This window comes from Lingula anatina, chromosome 7 (genome assembly GCF_051362555.1).
Source record: "Lingula anatina isolate TDL-2025a chromosome 7, LinAna3.0, whole genome shotgun sequence".
Lineage (NCBI taxonomy): Eukaryota > Metazoa > Brachiopoda > Lingulata > Lingulida > Lingulidae > Lingula > Lingula anatina.
In genome coordinates, this window is record NC_141773.1 from 9985062 (window position 1) to 10001305 (window position 16244).

The 16244-nt window shown below is 37.6% G+C and overlaps 1 protein-coding gene across 1 annotated transcript; it reads right to left on the reverse strand.

The window, feature by feature from the left end:
- Nucleotides 1–295: 295 nt before the first annotated feature.
- Nucleotides 296–15897, reverse strand: LOC106169566 (uncharacterized). Its single transcript, XM_013549056.3, has 4 exons — nucleotides 15081–15897; nucleotides 3376–4143; nucleotides 1963–2936; nucleotides 296–1398 (listed from the first exon to the last, which is right to left on the reverse strand). Exons 1-4 carry the CDS (start codon nucleotides 15154–15156, stop codon nucleotides 811–813), a joined length of 2406 nt encoding a protein of 801 aa, XP_013404510.2. The 5' UTR covers nucleotides 15157–15897; the 3' UTR covers nucleotides 296–810.
- Between the last annotated feature and the right edge of the window lie 347 nt (nucleotides 15898–16244).

Consider the following 16244-nt stretch of genomic DNA (forward strand, 5'->3'; position numbering starts at 1 on the left):
TTGTTAATTTTCCTTTTTCTTTTTTTCTTTTCTTTTCTTTTTTTATTGAGATATGACGGATTAGAGAAATAAATAATGAAAAAAGCATTGTTTGAATAAGTTGAAAAATATAAAATTGAAGAAATATCTTGTCATGATTTCATTTTTTAAACTCACTCAATGTCAATACATGTGATATAAGATTATATTAAAGAAAATTATTATATTAATGATAATACTTTATTATTTTATCATAAAATTTGAAATTTCCTTAGTAGGTATTTCGAACATATTGAAAATATTTAAGCTGAAAGAAGAGATGAAATATGCATTTTATTCAACGGACCTGTCGATTTTAAATTGAGTAATAAAAACTTAGGTCATGTAAGGCCATGTACAAAAACTAGCATGACTGTCATCATGTTTTCTCATTTTTTTCTTTTTCAGATATTTGTTACATCATTCAGTCCGTAAATTTCAAGCTTTATTATTGTTTGGGATGAAATTAGCTAGGAGGTTTAATTTGGTAAAATGAAAAATTGGCATTATCTTCTTTAATATTTTGATTTCATATTTTGAATCATACCATGATTGTGAAACCATAAAAATGTGATACCAACCTTGTTGGACTTAATGCATGACCAAAACCTGTACCAAGTTTTAAAAATTAGCATTCCAATAAAACAAAACATTTGCTGTGGAGTCCATTTTTCATCTGTCTCTCCCCTTCCTCATACGCACCGCACACACAAACACAGCCTATATTATAATGATGCAATTAAACATTCACATAGAAATAATATTTATTGTAAAACGTCAGCAATCACGAGGCTACCAGTCTATATCGGTTACTCTTACAGCCCGTGAAGTCTCCAATGGTCTATTTTGCTTTATGACAGGAAAATCCAGTCGTCCACCCTGACTGGTCATGTAAACATTAGGGTTGACACGAAGCAACTTCGGAGAAGTCTTACTGCACGCTTTAGGTTCCTTGTCGAACACTCTCTTCTTTTTATAAGTCTCTATTGCTTTGGTAAAATTATAGGCATGTGGTTGGCATTTTCTTGACAATTCAATGCTTACTAAACTGCTTTGTTTATTGAGGACTTTTGGATTCCCTTTGTTCCCAAACACTGAATACAACTGAGGACAATTGTTTTGGGAAAATGTCACGAAAACCGCAGCCTCGGTCTGTGTCTCTGCTGTCCTGGTGACAAGGACGTCACCTCTGCTTACAATGTCACCTGACGTTTGCGCATGTGCAGTGCGATGATCTGTAGGAGGCTTCTTTGATCCACGAAATCGTCTGCATATCAAGATGATCAAAATGCAGCCCAACGCTATCAGCAGAAGTGGTGTTACCGCTGCCAAAAGAAGGTCATACGGTATAGGTAATGGCTCTCCAAGTGTGGAGGAGTTCTAGAAGGGGGAAAATGAAATAAGGTTTAGTGTATACACATGCATGCAAAAACCAGGCTGAAAAGCAGGACAAATAGAATCGTTGAATCGTATCGTATCAATATATATTAAATTTACCAGAAAATTTTTGTACAGAACGCACATTATTTCCAATAAATGCTACAGAAAACGCCACCAACACAGAGGATTAGAAAATAGCCTATACTCAAATCAATATGCAAGTGTCGACTCGCAAGACTGTTGTATTTAAACATAGGGCCCTTAATGAATGCACTCAGAAAATTCACTTAAGAACTACACAAAAGGGACCCAAAAGCAAATATGAAGTAGAATACCATATAACATTAGAATAACTGTCCATATTTTTCCCCTTTTCTGAGACGCAAATGACTGAAACTGAACATGCCAAAAATAAAACATCAATTCTATAAAATAATTTAATGTAATTAGGTCTAGCAACCTTTGACGTCTATTTGTGGATTGTATGTCATGTAAATTATCCTTTAATACCATGATTAATATTTTCGAATAGAAAAAACAAATTTTATATGTACATGTACTTACGTGAGACAAGATATCATCTGAATTATTCTGGTTAACTACATGTATTTTCCGTGTAACATGTTCCACGTCACCTCCCGCCTCTGTAACACTGGTTGGATTTCCACTCTCTGTTGTTGTGTCGGTTAGCATATTATGTGCAAACGTGCTGCTTTCCGTTTTGGCTCTTTCAACTTCCACTGCGGTCGTGCATCTTTCAGTTGTCGTAAAGGAGGTTGAAGTTACAGTGTGGTCTGAGGCACGGGTTTTAGCAACGCCACCGAATTCACCCAACTGCCCCTGAGGCGTAATTTTCTTCTCGAAAGGCACTGCCCTCTCGGGTTGAAGGGGGCGATTGCGCCTGGCACTTCCATAATCCTCGTCTGTGAGGCCATCTCCGTCGTCATCTTCTATATTGAAAAGTTCCTCGTCGATTCTACCGTCACAATCGTTGTCAATTCCGTCGTTATATCTCGGCGTTGTTCTCCTACAGCGTCGGTTTAAGAGCCCAAGGCCAGCAGGGAAGGCGTAAGACTCACCAAACGCTTTGCCGTAGACATATGCACCGAACTTTACTCCAGGGGTCTCGTGACTCAGCACGTGCCTTCCAGGAGATACCTGTAATTGTGTAACGGAATATCCGTGTGTCATTCTAGTCCAGTTTGTTACAATTGGCTTATAATCATGTCTTAGGCCATTGGTTTCATTTCTGCGAGATATAATGTTAATATAATGCTTATATCCTCCCAGGTTCGGTGTCGGGAATGAGTATCTCTCCAGGAACTGCTGTGTGGGCTGCAAATAGACGGCAAACGGATCCCCTCGGCGCCGACCCAAGGGCACTGATCGGGAAAACTGATACACGGAGACTGGTAAAACAGATTCAACATAGCAGGGGGAATGTGACTCTGTGACCAGTTTAACATACCTGGTGTTGACGCTGTGCGTTTCCGTTGTCTCTCCACACTGAAGAGTCACGTTGATGGTGTGCTGGGATCCTGCAATGATATGAGCACGTATTTAGAGTACAAGTATATAAGCAGAGGAGTAAATATCAAACCATGTAAGTTGAAAACGTTTACTCAGTGCAACATGATATCAAGTATCTGGAAAAAGGCTACCAAAGTCTAAAAATAAAGATCACCCACGCCACCCCGACACGCAAAATTTGAACATTGCGTTTGCGGACTATGTTTTGGTAACCAGCCTCAGGAATTTCAAAAAGACTTTCCCGTGTAACCGTTTGATTAATTTCAGAGGCAATGCCATGAAATATTTAATGACATTTAATGGAGAAATTAAACTTTAAACTGAAGGGCGTTTTAACTATTTTAACTATACGGTACATAAAACCATCACTGTGTTAAATATATTTTAAAGATTAAATATTTAAAAATCAAAATAACATATATAAAAGAAACAAGAAAGCTAACTTACCAATGACTGTATATATATTCTCTCCCGGTCGACTGGTTGGTACCAGCACGAACGCTGTCCCCCAGGTGTTCACAGGAGGCAAGGTTTCGACAAGGTGGTCTCCAGTGTTTTCATTAGGAGCCCCGCCCACAGAGGTTTTCATGTTCCCTGATAACGCAAATATTGGTCTGCTTGCCAAGATCTTAGTTCCCGTGAAGTCCACATTGGACTGTACTTGAAAAGTCTGAAACCGATTCAGAACTACGTGAATCATGTCGCCGCTACGATAGGTGAAGCCGTTGTAAACCACGGTTAGATTTGGGGTCAGGGGATTTAACTCAATGTTCACATCTGTCGCATCAGAGGTCGCCACCAAGGCAATCTGGGAGTAAGCGGGACTGTCTCCCAGCACAGGCGCCGAACTTACTGCATAGTAGTCAACTGACAGCGATGACGTTGGTATAGCTATAAAGCCGTCGTTACTATATCGCTGTCTATTAACTCCAAACACGCAAATGTTCTCAGTGGCAGTGATAAGTATCCCTTTATTTTCCAGTGCAGTCCCTTTCATTGCTAGATCTAATGGAATGTCCACGGTTAGAGTATCATTGTACCGAACTGATCTAGTAGTAGAGGGGAATGTATGATTTGGAAATAATGGAGACGAGATAGTCACAGCCACTGGCACTACTGCATCCGTCACGATTAGAAGGCGTGGTCTATATGGACCCCATGGAACATTTTCTGTGAACCCTATGATAAACTCTGTTCCCGCATTGGTCGGCACGCCTGGAACAAATGACAAAAGTTGGGATTTGCAATAGCATTTAAGATATTTTTGTATGGTGTACTCTAAAAGTAGTTAATATTACCATCTGAAATGGAAATTAAATTGTAGGTTCCTTTGACATGAAAAAAAAGAATTAAAAAAGTATTACACGTGTATCTGAATACAATTGGTTGATCTTGATAGTTGACTTACATGAGACGAATTCCACATCTCGTTTTATAACTTAATACAAAATAAGCTGATCAGCTGTTATTGCTGGTGGGATTCAGGAAAAGCGCATATGCTATAGTTATAAGGGGCATTTCAGTGCACAGGGGTGGCAAAACTTGATATGGTGACTGACATTAGGAAAATGATTAAGTAAACGTATTCGAACAGTAGAGAAAAAATAAGTTAAATCGAAAATACTTGTTAAATAACTGTTACTCAGTCATTGGCGAAGCACGTAGATGAAATGGATCAGGCTAGCTTCAATGGATTTTATTTTGTAGCAATTTAAAACCAGAAGTTAAACAGTTCTCATGTGAAATGTGATAATTCTTTACACCCAAATTTCAATTAAAGGATGACTTAGACATTTTTTTATTATAAAGTTATTCAAAGCAAAAATATCGGTGGGCATGGGGATTCTAGGGATTTCTGTCTCAGGATTATTCATCCCTTGTGACGAATACGGATACGTATTACAGATAGACTAGTTACAAAACAAGCAGGTAACAAGCACAAGTTACACAGAAATATTGGAAGCATTTAAACAAAAACATCTGTGGATATTAATAGAAGATGTGTCATAGCGTGATATTTAAAAGACAATACGTAATAAATGTAAACAAGTCAAAACCTGAGTGTAAGCTAATATAATCTGACGGTGCCACTGTCTACTGACACACAGCCTGGTGTGACTACAGTCGGCTACAAACGATCCAACGTGACAAGGCATTTCCCCTGGATCATCTTGTACAATCTGAACCTCTTTACGCTGTGACTTATGATAGCGTCAAAACATGAACATATTTGTGTTTGGTGATGCCTAGGATGACTTATGGCTCTCTGCTACTTAAAATGAAAGATGTCTGTAACCACGGGCCCATAAGGTACACGTGTCAAATTATTTATTACGGCCAATGTACGAAATGGCAGATAGTTTTGGTGAACGAATGCCGCACTGCCTGTCCTAGTGGGAACGCATGCGGTACGTGATGACATGTGTTTCTAGTGTGGCAAAATTTATATCGCGTCTGCCTGGCGATTTAACACTTTCAAATATAACAAGAAACTCAAATGTAAGCAAATGTTTATTTTAGTCTGTTGAAACTTGATTTAAACTTCCTAGAAAATACCCTCGCTGATGATTGCATTCAGCGTGCAACAACACTTTTTTATTTACTTTTATTTTTTATTTATTTTTATTTTTTTTTTTTTTTCGTCAAGCGATTCGACTTATTTGACTTGCATGTCTGTCGGCCATGAAAATAATTTTCTGGGAATTCTATTATGGCTTCATGTCATCAGTACCGTTCTATGTATCAAAATCAATCATAAACATCTGCATTTATTTATTTTCTAATTGTCCAGACCTCCCACGTGTGCGTGCTGTTGTTCGTGTGATATATAGCCCAGGCCCACTCCCCGGCATGGCGTGTGTGGCAGATGTTTTGGAAGAGCAGAGGAATTGTTTACATACCACGGTCGGGCACACAGATGGGACCCCAAATTAAAAAATACTACTATATTCCCTTGGAAAAAAGATGAAAAGTAAGAGGAAACCCAGTAAAAGTTATACCCAGTATTTATACCCAGTATTTATGCACGTAGAGGATGCTACTACAGGTACATGGATGCATGTAACACCATTCCCTGAGGAAGTATTTCCGAAGAGTGGAGATTGGATTGAATAGGCCACTTCTTTTTTTTTTCTTCTTACAAAATAAAATCATATTTGATCCACACAATAATACAAACTAACAGTTTATTTTGTCAAAAGCTCATCGTAAATTTACAGTGCACACCGCAATCAGAATAATCGCAATGACCCTTCAAGACCTGCCTGTCTGCCCGCCACAACAATTTGGACAAACATTTGAAGTTCTTGAAACCTAACCCTTAAAAATAGACTTCTGAAATAACATTTTTAAGTTTACAATATCATGTTGATCTTTGGCACCTAATTGTTTTATGAAACAATAAAAGTGCCACTATGGCAAAGTGCGTATCTGCGACCCGTGTAAAACAATTGTCAGCTGCAACAAATTGAACACAAGAGCCCTCCAGTCCTGTTCTTTGATCGATATGTCCGAATATGCAGTTTTCGTCTATTTCAATTTTAAATGAAAATGAAAAAAAAATATGGAAGAAGGTGCGTCAAAACGATGAAATAGTACAAAATTATTAACAAGAAAATAAGAAACTATGAAATCATAAGACACTTACCACTACATAAAGAAAAATGTGTATTTTTTCTGTTGTTCTATACAAGTATATGAAAGCGATCACTTGGAGCTTTCAGTGTTCGTGTCTTTGAAATGCCCCACAGCACGCAAGCAACACTACAAAGGCAAAACTATATTGCCTTCTGCTTTCTAAAACTTCTCTTTCATTGAAAATATTCCAAATCATTGCCACACGAATTTGATGCCTCAAAGTCTAACAATGGTCGTTCTCATTTTTTTCTTGTGTACAAGACAGATTATATGCATGTGCAAGATGACTATAAGAGGTTTTTATACTACAGAATACTCAATATTTTAAAAGAAATAATGTGGCTGTACATTTTTGTCATTACAAGATTTTTATCACCGTGCATGACAGCCGTGCCTTTATCTAGTAGCAAATAATGTAAAATATATACTGTGAAATGTAAAGAGTCACTTCATCTTGTACCGTTTAAAAGACACTTGATTGCAGAATGCCAAGTCAACTTTTAAGACGGCTCTACGGTATTTCGCATTTAATTGTATTATATCGTTATAAGTAGACGTCGGTAGTTTTACGATGTGTGCGATCGGTGCGAAATATCATAACATGCACTTTGTACTTAAATACTGATAAATGTGTTAACATCGATCCTAAACTGGTAAAAATTTGTTAAATTTTTTTATTTCAATTGTTGTACTCTTTGACCTCACGCGTTCACGGTTCTGGTCACATCTGTTGTCACCTCATTTTTAAAGTAAAACAATGAAACATTAGCTTTCACTATAAACACGCTTAGATCTTTCCAACAACGTGTATTTGGACACGAAAAGCTCTTAAATCAATGCATTGGACAGAATGGAGGCATTTTCTTTAAAAAGGGGGAAAAGCGCAGCAGTGTGTATCTGTTGATATTTTGGAATAATCTTTACTTCGGGATATCTATCCTTACACAGTACATGTACGCGTTACACAGGGTATGGCAGGCAAATGGCTCAGTCGATAAAAACTTAGTTTGGTCGTTCAAGGGAGTGACAAGTGCATGTGTTTGTTTGTGTATGTGTGCGTATCAATTTATTTGTGCATGTGTATGTCCATTGCGTTGATCAATCCCAGTGAAGAGTGTTTTCTTGCCCAGTGGCTTTTAAGCATTACATGTGACGCCAATATGTGCGGTGTAAAAACCTTATTCGTTTGTATGTTCTTTGTACTGCTTTTAACGGTGTTATGAAATTATACGTTTTCTTAAAAAGTTAAGACTAGTAGTTTCGTTAAAAGAATCCATTTCAGTTTTCTCTTGCACGTGTGGTCTCTGGTTTTTGCTAAGATCACTAGACACACAAATTAAACAATATTGTACTGTGTTGAAGCCAACAGCAGGGCCAAAACAACCCATGCCTCTGGCATGAATACATGAGCATGCACACACAGCCACAGAAATACACACACACATATACATAACACGCAAATCTAATATGTACATGTAAACGGACATGTGCCATGTGCGTGCACGGACGATTGTTAATACACACACACACACACAAGTTGCAGTCACACGCACATATTGAGCTGTAGTACTAGTGCTGCATGTGTCGCGTGTTGTACCAAAACAAAGTTCATCTGGACTCGTTGGTATGAAAACAAACAGTCCAGGTCAGGATTTTTTTAGGTGGTGCTCGTGCACATTAGTTCTGTATAATATTCAGAGTAAATACCACAGGCAGAAACAGGGAGGAAGGTAATCCATTTTTCGAAAAAAAATGAGAATTGGGGAATAAAATAGAGACGAACGGTTTGTGAAATATCTCAAATTACACCATATCTTCAAAGCGTCCTCGAAGCAAATAAGCACCCGCAACCATTTCGTATCTAGACCCGTTAGTGAAAATCTTTATTGTAAACTTCTTACAACCCCTTTCTCTCTCTCTCTCATTTTAATGAAATGTTAAAACAGGGTAAACTACAATTGTAGTTTGTTTTATATTGCGATAGGTATAAAGGGCAACTCTATGGGATTTACCCGCCAAAATGGATTTGCCTGGGGAAGTAAGTAATTTTCTCGTACTCACGAATCGTTTATCTATTCCTATCTGCACTTGGATTCGACCTTTAATTGAATTAATAAAGATCGATTTAGTTTACAATGACGGCCAGTCATTATAGCCAGCAACCATCTTCCTAAGTTCCAGTGGCAATATCAGGGAGGCTCCAGAAAAATATTTAAGGGTTAAATCGCTGTGTGGTTTTCGTGTAAGGTTTTGTAATAATCTGTGGATGGTAAAAATAAGCATTTGTGGCGTTTTGAAGCCCATGGAGTGTACCTTTAACAGGTTCATAAAAACAAACGTTTTTGAACTTGTAACTGTCTTCGTAGTAATTTATATATATACTTCTCTGTTCACCACAAGATCAGGTAGATGAGAAATGACGGTGCATGGTAGACGAAACTGCCACACTAGAAACTGCAACTACTCATTTTTACCACTTTTTTTCGACATTTCAAGATCTGTCATCGCTCCTGTGGCCATCTCAGAAAATTGAATTTCCAGAAATTACATGACGATTTTGTCATGTCAATTAACTTGCTCTTGGTTAAATAAGAAATGCAGTTGCTTTCCTACCAGTAAAGGGTTTATGTTTCGTTTGTCTCTCGTCGCGTCTGATCAACACTTTATTACGATGGTACATGCATGTTTCAACTCAAGGGGGTCGAAGTAAATATTCCCTCACTAGAGATATATGAGTATTGTATGGGGTTAAAGAAAAAATTAGAACAAGCTACTCGTATTGATCATGATTGGACAGTTATCCCTGGACAATTGTCCCCAAGGGGAATACTACCATCACATTAAATACAATATTCGTAGATCATAGGCCTTGTTAAAGGTATCAGGACAATCGGAAAATCCCCCCCCCCGGACAATTCCTCCCCGAACAATCCCCCCCAGGACAATCCCCCCCCCCCCCCTCCGGACGACCCCCCCCCCCCCCCCGAAGAATATATATTTATATACAAATATAGAGTAAAAAAGTATGAAGCTCAAATCTTTTCATCTATTGTATGAATATTTCTAAGTGTGATGATGCAACTCGAAGACAGAGAATATTAATTCCATTAAACAAATTATTTTCATGGAGCACAAGTATAGAAAAATTCAGAAATAGAAGTACAGCAATTTTTAATAAAAATCTAATCAAAGTATATCTCCAGGTAAAGTGTGGTTAGCAAATGATCTCACACATCCAGGTAACCCTTTGATGAATTAAGTGTTACTTTTAATTGCTTAATTCCCCCCCCCCTTTGATTAAGTAAGCCTTGAATCAAGGTGCATCTCTAGGGAGAGGTGGGGTAAACAGATTCTCTCACTTATACAGGTATACCTTTGATTATCTGTCACTTTTAATTGTTTGACTACTATCCACCTACCCACTTCCCACCTCACTAAAAATATAATTTTAAAAATATGTTTACCTGTTCATCTGTTTATCCCACCTTTACCTGGAGAATAGGTGGTTATACTTTGATCAGATATTTAATAATACTTTCTCTACTTGTACTCAATGAAAAAGGAATTTGTTATAAAATAATTTGTTTAATGATGAAGTTGTATTATCACACTAAAAATTATATATGAAATGAATGAAATGTTTTGAACTTTACACTCCCTGAATGTGAGTGAAGGTAACCACAATTATCGTGCATTGCAGCGCAATGGGATTTGTTTCTAATGCTCATGTTGTTACAAATATGAAGCTGCACATACAGTACAGACAGTATATTTGGTCAACCACAGTTACCCCTTAATATTGTCCAGATCCTACAGTAGCGTTGCCATAACAATAACCTGGAGGACTGTTCAGGCCATCTCAGGACAAGTTAATTATTCCACCACTTTAAGCATCCAATCCTGAATTTTCCCGCCAATTCGATTTTGCCTCGAAATAGAGAGCATTTTTTATTTAAGAGCCATTGCTCAATCCGTCCCTGCACTTAATGGCGATGTTTTATACTCTTTCCAATTAAATGATTTAGCTCTGAATTACTTATTAGGCACTTACAGTGTCATGTCTTCTAGTACAGTTCAGAGGGAAATATCGACATCAAACACTTTTATTTCTTGAGTTGCATCATTTTAAGGTCTCAATTGAGAGAGGTAATAGGTAGATTCACAGGATAGGTGGAAATAGAACATACGTACGAGTATGGGTCATTTTCAAACGCGGACAGTATACCTTCAAACGATATCTGAACTGTTGGATTTTTCTTTTATACTTTGATAAATGATTTCTATGGTAAACTAGGCCAGACCTGACTTCTGTAGAACTTCCGCATATACTGTACCGTAATGTAAGCCCTCAGTGTCAGATCCTAAACTGCCAGTGGGTTCAAATCTTACAAAAACCTATTTCTAAGAAGAGCATTTACAAACGTTAGGATTTGAAATGGATGGTACGTGGAATTTGTCGTTATTGAGAAAATGAAACATGTAAATGGGAGTTCTTATTAATTACTGATATTGTTTAATTAATTCAATTAATTACCAACACATGAAATACGACCACCGCTGTTTGTTAATCTTTTTTCGAAAAGATTAGAAATACCTGTCCATTGCCAGTGCGTACATTTATAATAATAATAATAATTATTATTATTATTATTATTATGCATCACACCAGAGTCGAATGCATTTTTGCCGCCGTTTTTTACTGGAGGAGATTCAGATATAGTCTGGCTAGACATGATGACCGTCTCTTGACCTGCGTGGCCTGGATGGGGTGGGGGCTTCACTCTTTAAGGGAGATCGATACGTTACGATGTATTTCCGTATCCGCGGAAATAAACATCGTCATGTAATAAGCTAATGCTGCCCAACATATCGGGGAGAATTTGCGTACTCATACTGATGACGCAACAGAAGCGTTTTTTTTGGGGTGAAAACTGATATCAATTTCAGGCTGATCTAATTTATCGCAACAATAACTACTACAATCTGTTGCCAGAAACTTTCTTGAAAGGTTTGCTTCTGTTTTTATTAGTAGAGAGGCGAAGTAATGACCTTTGTTAAGTACCAGTCTCTGTAAGAATCGGAAAAATAACACAATGACATTAGAACACGATCCTCTCAGATTTTGCCTTCTTAAAACTAATATACCGGTATTTCAAGGCCAAAAATGAATATTTTAATCAGTTAATTTTTAGAGCATTTTATAGTCGAGATTGGAATTTGACCTCCCATATGCTTCCTTATAAAAAGTGTACAGGCAACCCTTTATTCACTCACTTATTACTCATATGGCCGACGTAATTATGAAAGCTGGGTATGTTAGAAATATTCAAAGTATATTTTGGTCCCAATGATGAAATGTTGAAAATTCAACATTTTCATTTTCTTTCTAATTTTTAAAGATCAGAAAAAATAAGCGCTTCATTATTTGTTTTAAGTTCAAGTAAGACATGATATTAAATGACATACATGTACAGTTTCATCATTTTTCTTAGTCCCTGACGAATGCACATAAACCGAAATCTCGAGCGTTTTATACCTTGTTTTATCTGATCTTTATAGGTGCGTTTTTAATTTCTTAACAATATATAAAACTGTTAATATATAAGTAGAACGTTAGCCTAGATTTTTTTGGACATTTGAACCAGCTGTTATTAATGTAAAGTTAACAGATCTATGCATTCATTGTGATCAAATAGGGGGCGTCTCGATAGTCCGAAGGTTCATTGGTCCGAAGGTTCATTGGTCCGAAAAATGGTAACTCTTTCATCGGTTTTTTTAATCAAGGGTTCATTGGTCCGAAGGTTCTATAGCGCACATTCGGACCAATGAACCTTCGGACTATTGAACCTTCGGACTATTGCTACGGCCACCATTTCCCCCTAAAACCATGTCTTGGTATTAATTTCATTTATTGTTTAAGGCAAAAAAATAGTGTTACTGCATGAGGAATGTTATAAGCGTTGTTATAAATGTTGTTATCAATGTATTCTTAATACCACACACATCAGTTGCTGATTTTCCAGGGGCGTGTGAAAAAAATTAATTTTTTATCTTGGCTAAGATTGCTGACAGTCGGCTGCCATACAACAGGGACGCTGACCTCACCAAGTTGACCCCACAGCGGTCTATGAAAGATTGGCAACAATTCGGGGAGCTGGCTCCCACCGTGCGTTAACTTAAAAACTGAGAAAGCGGACCTTGATATTACCTTTAATTGACGGCTTATATATATATATATATATATTTATATATATATATATATATATATATATATATATATATATATTTTTTTTTTTTTTTTTTTTTTTTTAGGTTTTCTGGCGAACTCATTTAAAACTGTTGGCCTTGAAAATGCCGATTGTCTCCGCAACTAATATGATTATAGCTTCACTTTCAAAAATAATATTACATGCGATGCATTTTAAAACAATATGTATACAACGCGTCTCCGTGAAACACAGTGCCAAAACACTCTGTTTTATAAAAGGTTTAATTCAAAACAGAATTTTCTGAGGTTCAATGGTCAAGCAGTCGGCATGAAAGTGCGTAAAAGCTGAATAATTCAATTGTACATGTTCAAATTGGTTCTTATTGTGTCTGCGATGAAAGAATCCTTGCAGAGCACATAGGTTCAGACCCCGTGGCCGAGCAGTGGCCGTACAGTACTGTCTGACCACAGGGTAAGCTAGTAGTCTGTTACAAAATAATTGTATCGCTGATACTTTAATTTTGTATGCATTTTTAGAAGCCCGTGATATCAGACGGTTGCCGCACTGTGGCCGTACTGTGGCCGGCCGGTGGTCGTCTCTGGAGCACGATAACGTGAATATTGCGTGGATATAACCGCTGTCCTGTGACCCACTGTAATAGCATTAAATCACAGAAATCGTATAATTCTTAGAACAAAATCACCCCTAGGTGTTTTAGGTTTTAATATCTACAAGCTGTCATAGTTTTATCATTCGTTATTGTGTAACTGATCATAGATGCTTGTCTTCTTGAGATGGCAGCTTTTTAGAATCTTATTTTCACTCCTATTTTCGATACTGCATTCTAAAAAAAAACCGCTGGAAGAGCTTAAGCCTAATGATAGAGACAGGGATGGTGGTGAAAAGACATGGGGCTCATTAAATAAAGGCCAAACTATCAAAATGCACTCTACATGTAGGTTGTATTTCCAGGCAAGTCGCGACAACTTAGCTTAGTGCGTTCTCTCATCAGACCACCTGATAACAAAGTCGAATCTAAAGAAGCGTACGAAGATAATAATAAGATCTTAGATTGACTACCTTGTGATTAACTTTTCAAACTGTAAAGAAATGAGATTATTGCCCTGATGGCTTATCTAACTGCACCCCGTATTAATTCAATCTATCATGTATTTCCTCTTGTTCGTCTGATAGTCATTACTCATTTCAACAAATAAGAGAAAATGGGAGAGAACTAAAGTGTTCCTAAAGTTACATGCACGCCTGCCATCCTATCGCTTTGCACAAAAATGCCCGTAGAAAGGTCGAGTGCAATTCTTTTCTGCACAATTTGTTCTTGTGTGCTACCACTGTTCAGTTTGTGAGAAGAGTTATTTGAATTCGAATTCCAACTTTTTCCCTAATAATTACTGACGTGTACATAATTCTCACCTCACTTTCAAGTTTACTTATCGTAAGCCCCCCAAAGGCATTTTTATGTGAAAACAAATTTCGAATTGGGGCCGCTGTACTTATTCCATATCAAATTGGAGTATTCAATTCAGTTTAAACAAAGCACACCCAAGTTGCATAACTGATAAAATGCATTTGACGCGCAACTTTACATAAACCATGACAAAGCGAAAAACGCATCGTTGAATTGGCTCTTCTTTGATATAAATTGATTTCACATTTTTCTCGTCGCCTACAAATTCACACACACTTCCACTGAGTAATGAGGTTGCTGATAGAAATTACTTATATGCCAATTTAAGTATTTTTTCTGGATGCAAACGAATGAACTATAAGCATGTATAGAGATTTTTCAATGTCACAAAAAAAGGAAAGAGAAATGTTCTTCTATCAAACATACTGTAGCAAACGTTTCAATTTTCTAAACAGTATCGTTTACTTTAATGTGACTGAAGGATATTGGAAAATTTGGACGAGGTAGTCTGGTCATACATTGGAATCGATTGCCAAATTCGATTTGGTCAAATAAATTAATTCGCCCTTTTTCTATAAAAGCACCAAACCATCACCATTCTATCATTTGTCTACGTAAATCCATCACCAGATCATATGTGTCAGTTGACAAATTTCGACACTTAAATGAACATGACAGAAATAAGTATCGGTACTTTTAGAGTGAAAGACTTTAACGTGCCACCTCTGTCAGATCTGACACTCAAATACATACAGTATGTCTAGTGTATTACATTCAGTGAATATGGACAATGGAACGAAATACCCTCACCACCTGCGCCGCAAGAATAATAAAGGCAATCAAGAGTATTTCTACTCAAACATTACAGTCCGGGAACGTACCTGATGTCTTTGCCACCTGAACCGCAAGAATAATAGATGCAGTCAACAGCATCTTCAGAATGTGTGCGCCGGTCATTGAGATCCAGTTTTCCAGATAATGTGTCTTGTTTTGGTCACCTGGTCTGTGCGGAGTTCCTAAGAAGCTTAAACAGTTCTACACTAACATCAGCAACAAGGCCACTGGTTGTAGTTCAGTTCGGAAGAAGTTCCACTTTCACCCTCCTCTGCAGAAGGGTTCACCAGGTGTGGACTACGTCGAGATAGCTAACTAAAGCACGCTCAAGGTGCCAAAGAGAATGTAATGAATTTTTCCTCCGCTGTGAGCTCTCTGTATCCGTTTTCTTACCAAAAGAGTTGGGAAATGCTTGCAATGCTAAGCACGATTACTTTTACACCGATGCCCAGGCTTTTTTCTTTACTTTCTGCAACTAGTTCGATAACGCTAGAACTGCCAATGTAACTCTTGACTTGCCTTTCTGTCGTGTTGTGTGCACGTCGATAAACTACACAGACAATTCAGTGATTGCGCTGATAATAGTTTATGTCAAGATTAAAACAACACAGAACGCAGTCTTTGATAATATACATGCGCCGCTCCCTTTTTCTTTCCTTTCGGTGAGTGAGCGCCACTGCTTAAAGCTTTCCCCAGTGTTATCGACAAAAGTTACACTTGATTGTGTTGACGACAGCTCACGTTGGCAAGATATACAGGCAGCAGTGCGCAGGTTTCTTAATGATTCTTAATAGCCACCTCTCTGACAAGTGACAGACGCGCGTGAGGGTCCCGATGCAGCCTAGGAAATTCCACGAACTCGGTGTGTCTGATAAATGAAGGAAAACGCGCTGCGTCACTGTCACCACGCGGCGACGTCCTGGTCGCAATGAGTGCCCCGTTTATTATTAGAAATTATTTTGCACTTTTCTTCGACATCTAACTTAAACACATTTATGACTGACTGACCCGATTGTTTTGTCTGCCTTCCTGGCGAGATCATGAAGTAATAATAATAAAAAAACAAACACTCAAAGTTCATTTGACCGTGCGAGTTAAAATATCTTTTTTGCGCAATTTTGTGATACTTTAATAGCTCTTTTTCAAAATTGCCCGATGCTATGAAATGTAAAGTCTGTTTCACCAAAACGTGCAAAATAACATGCTCTCTT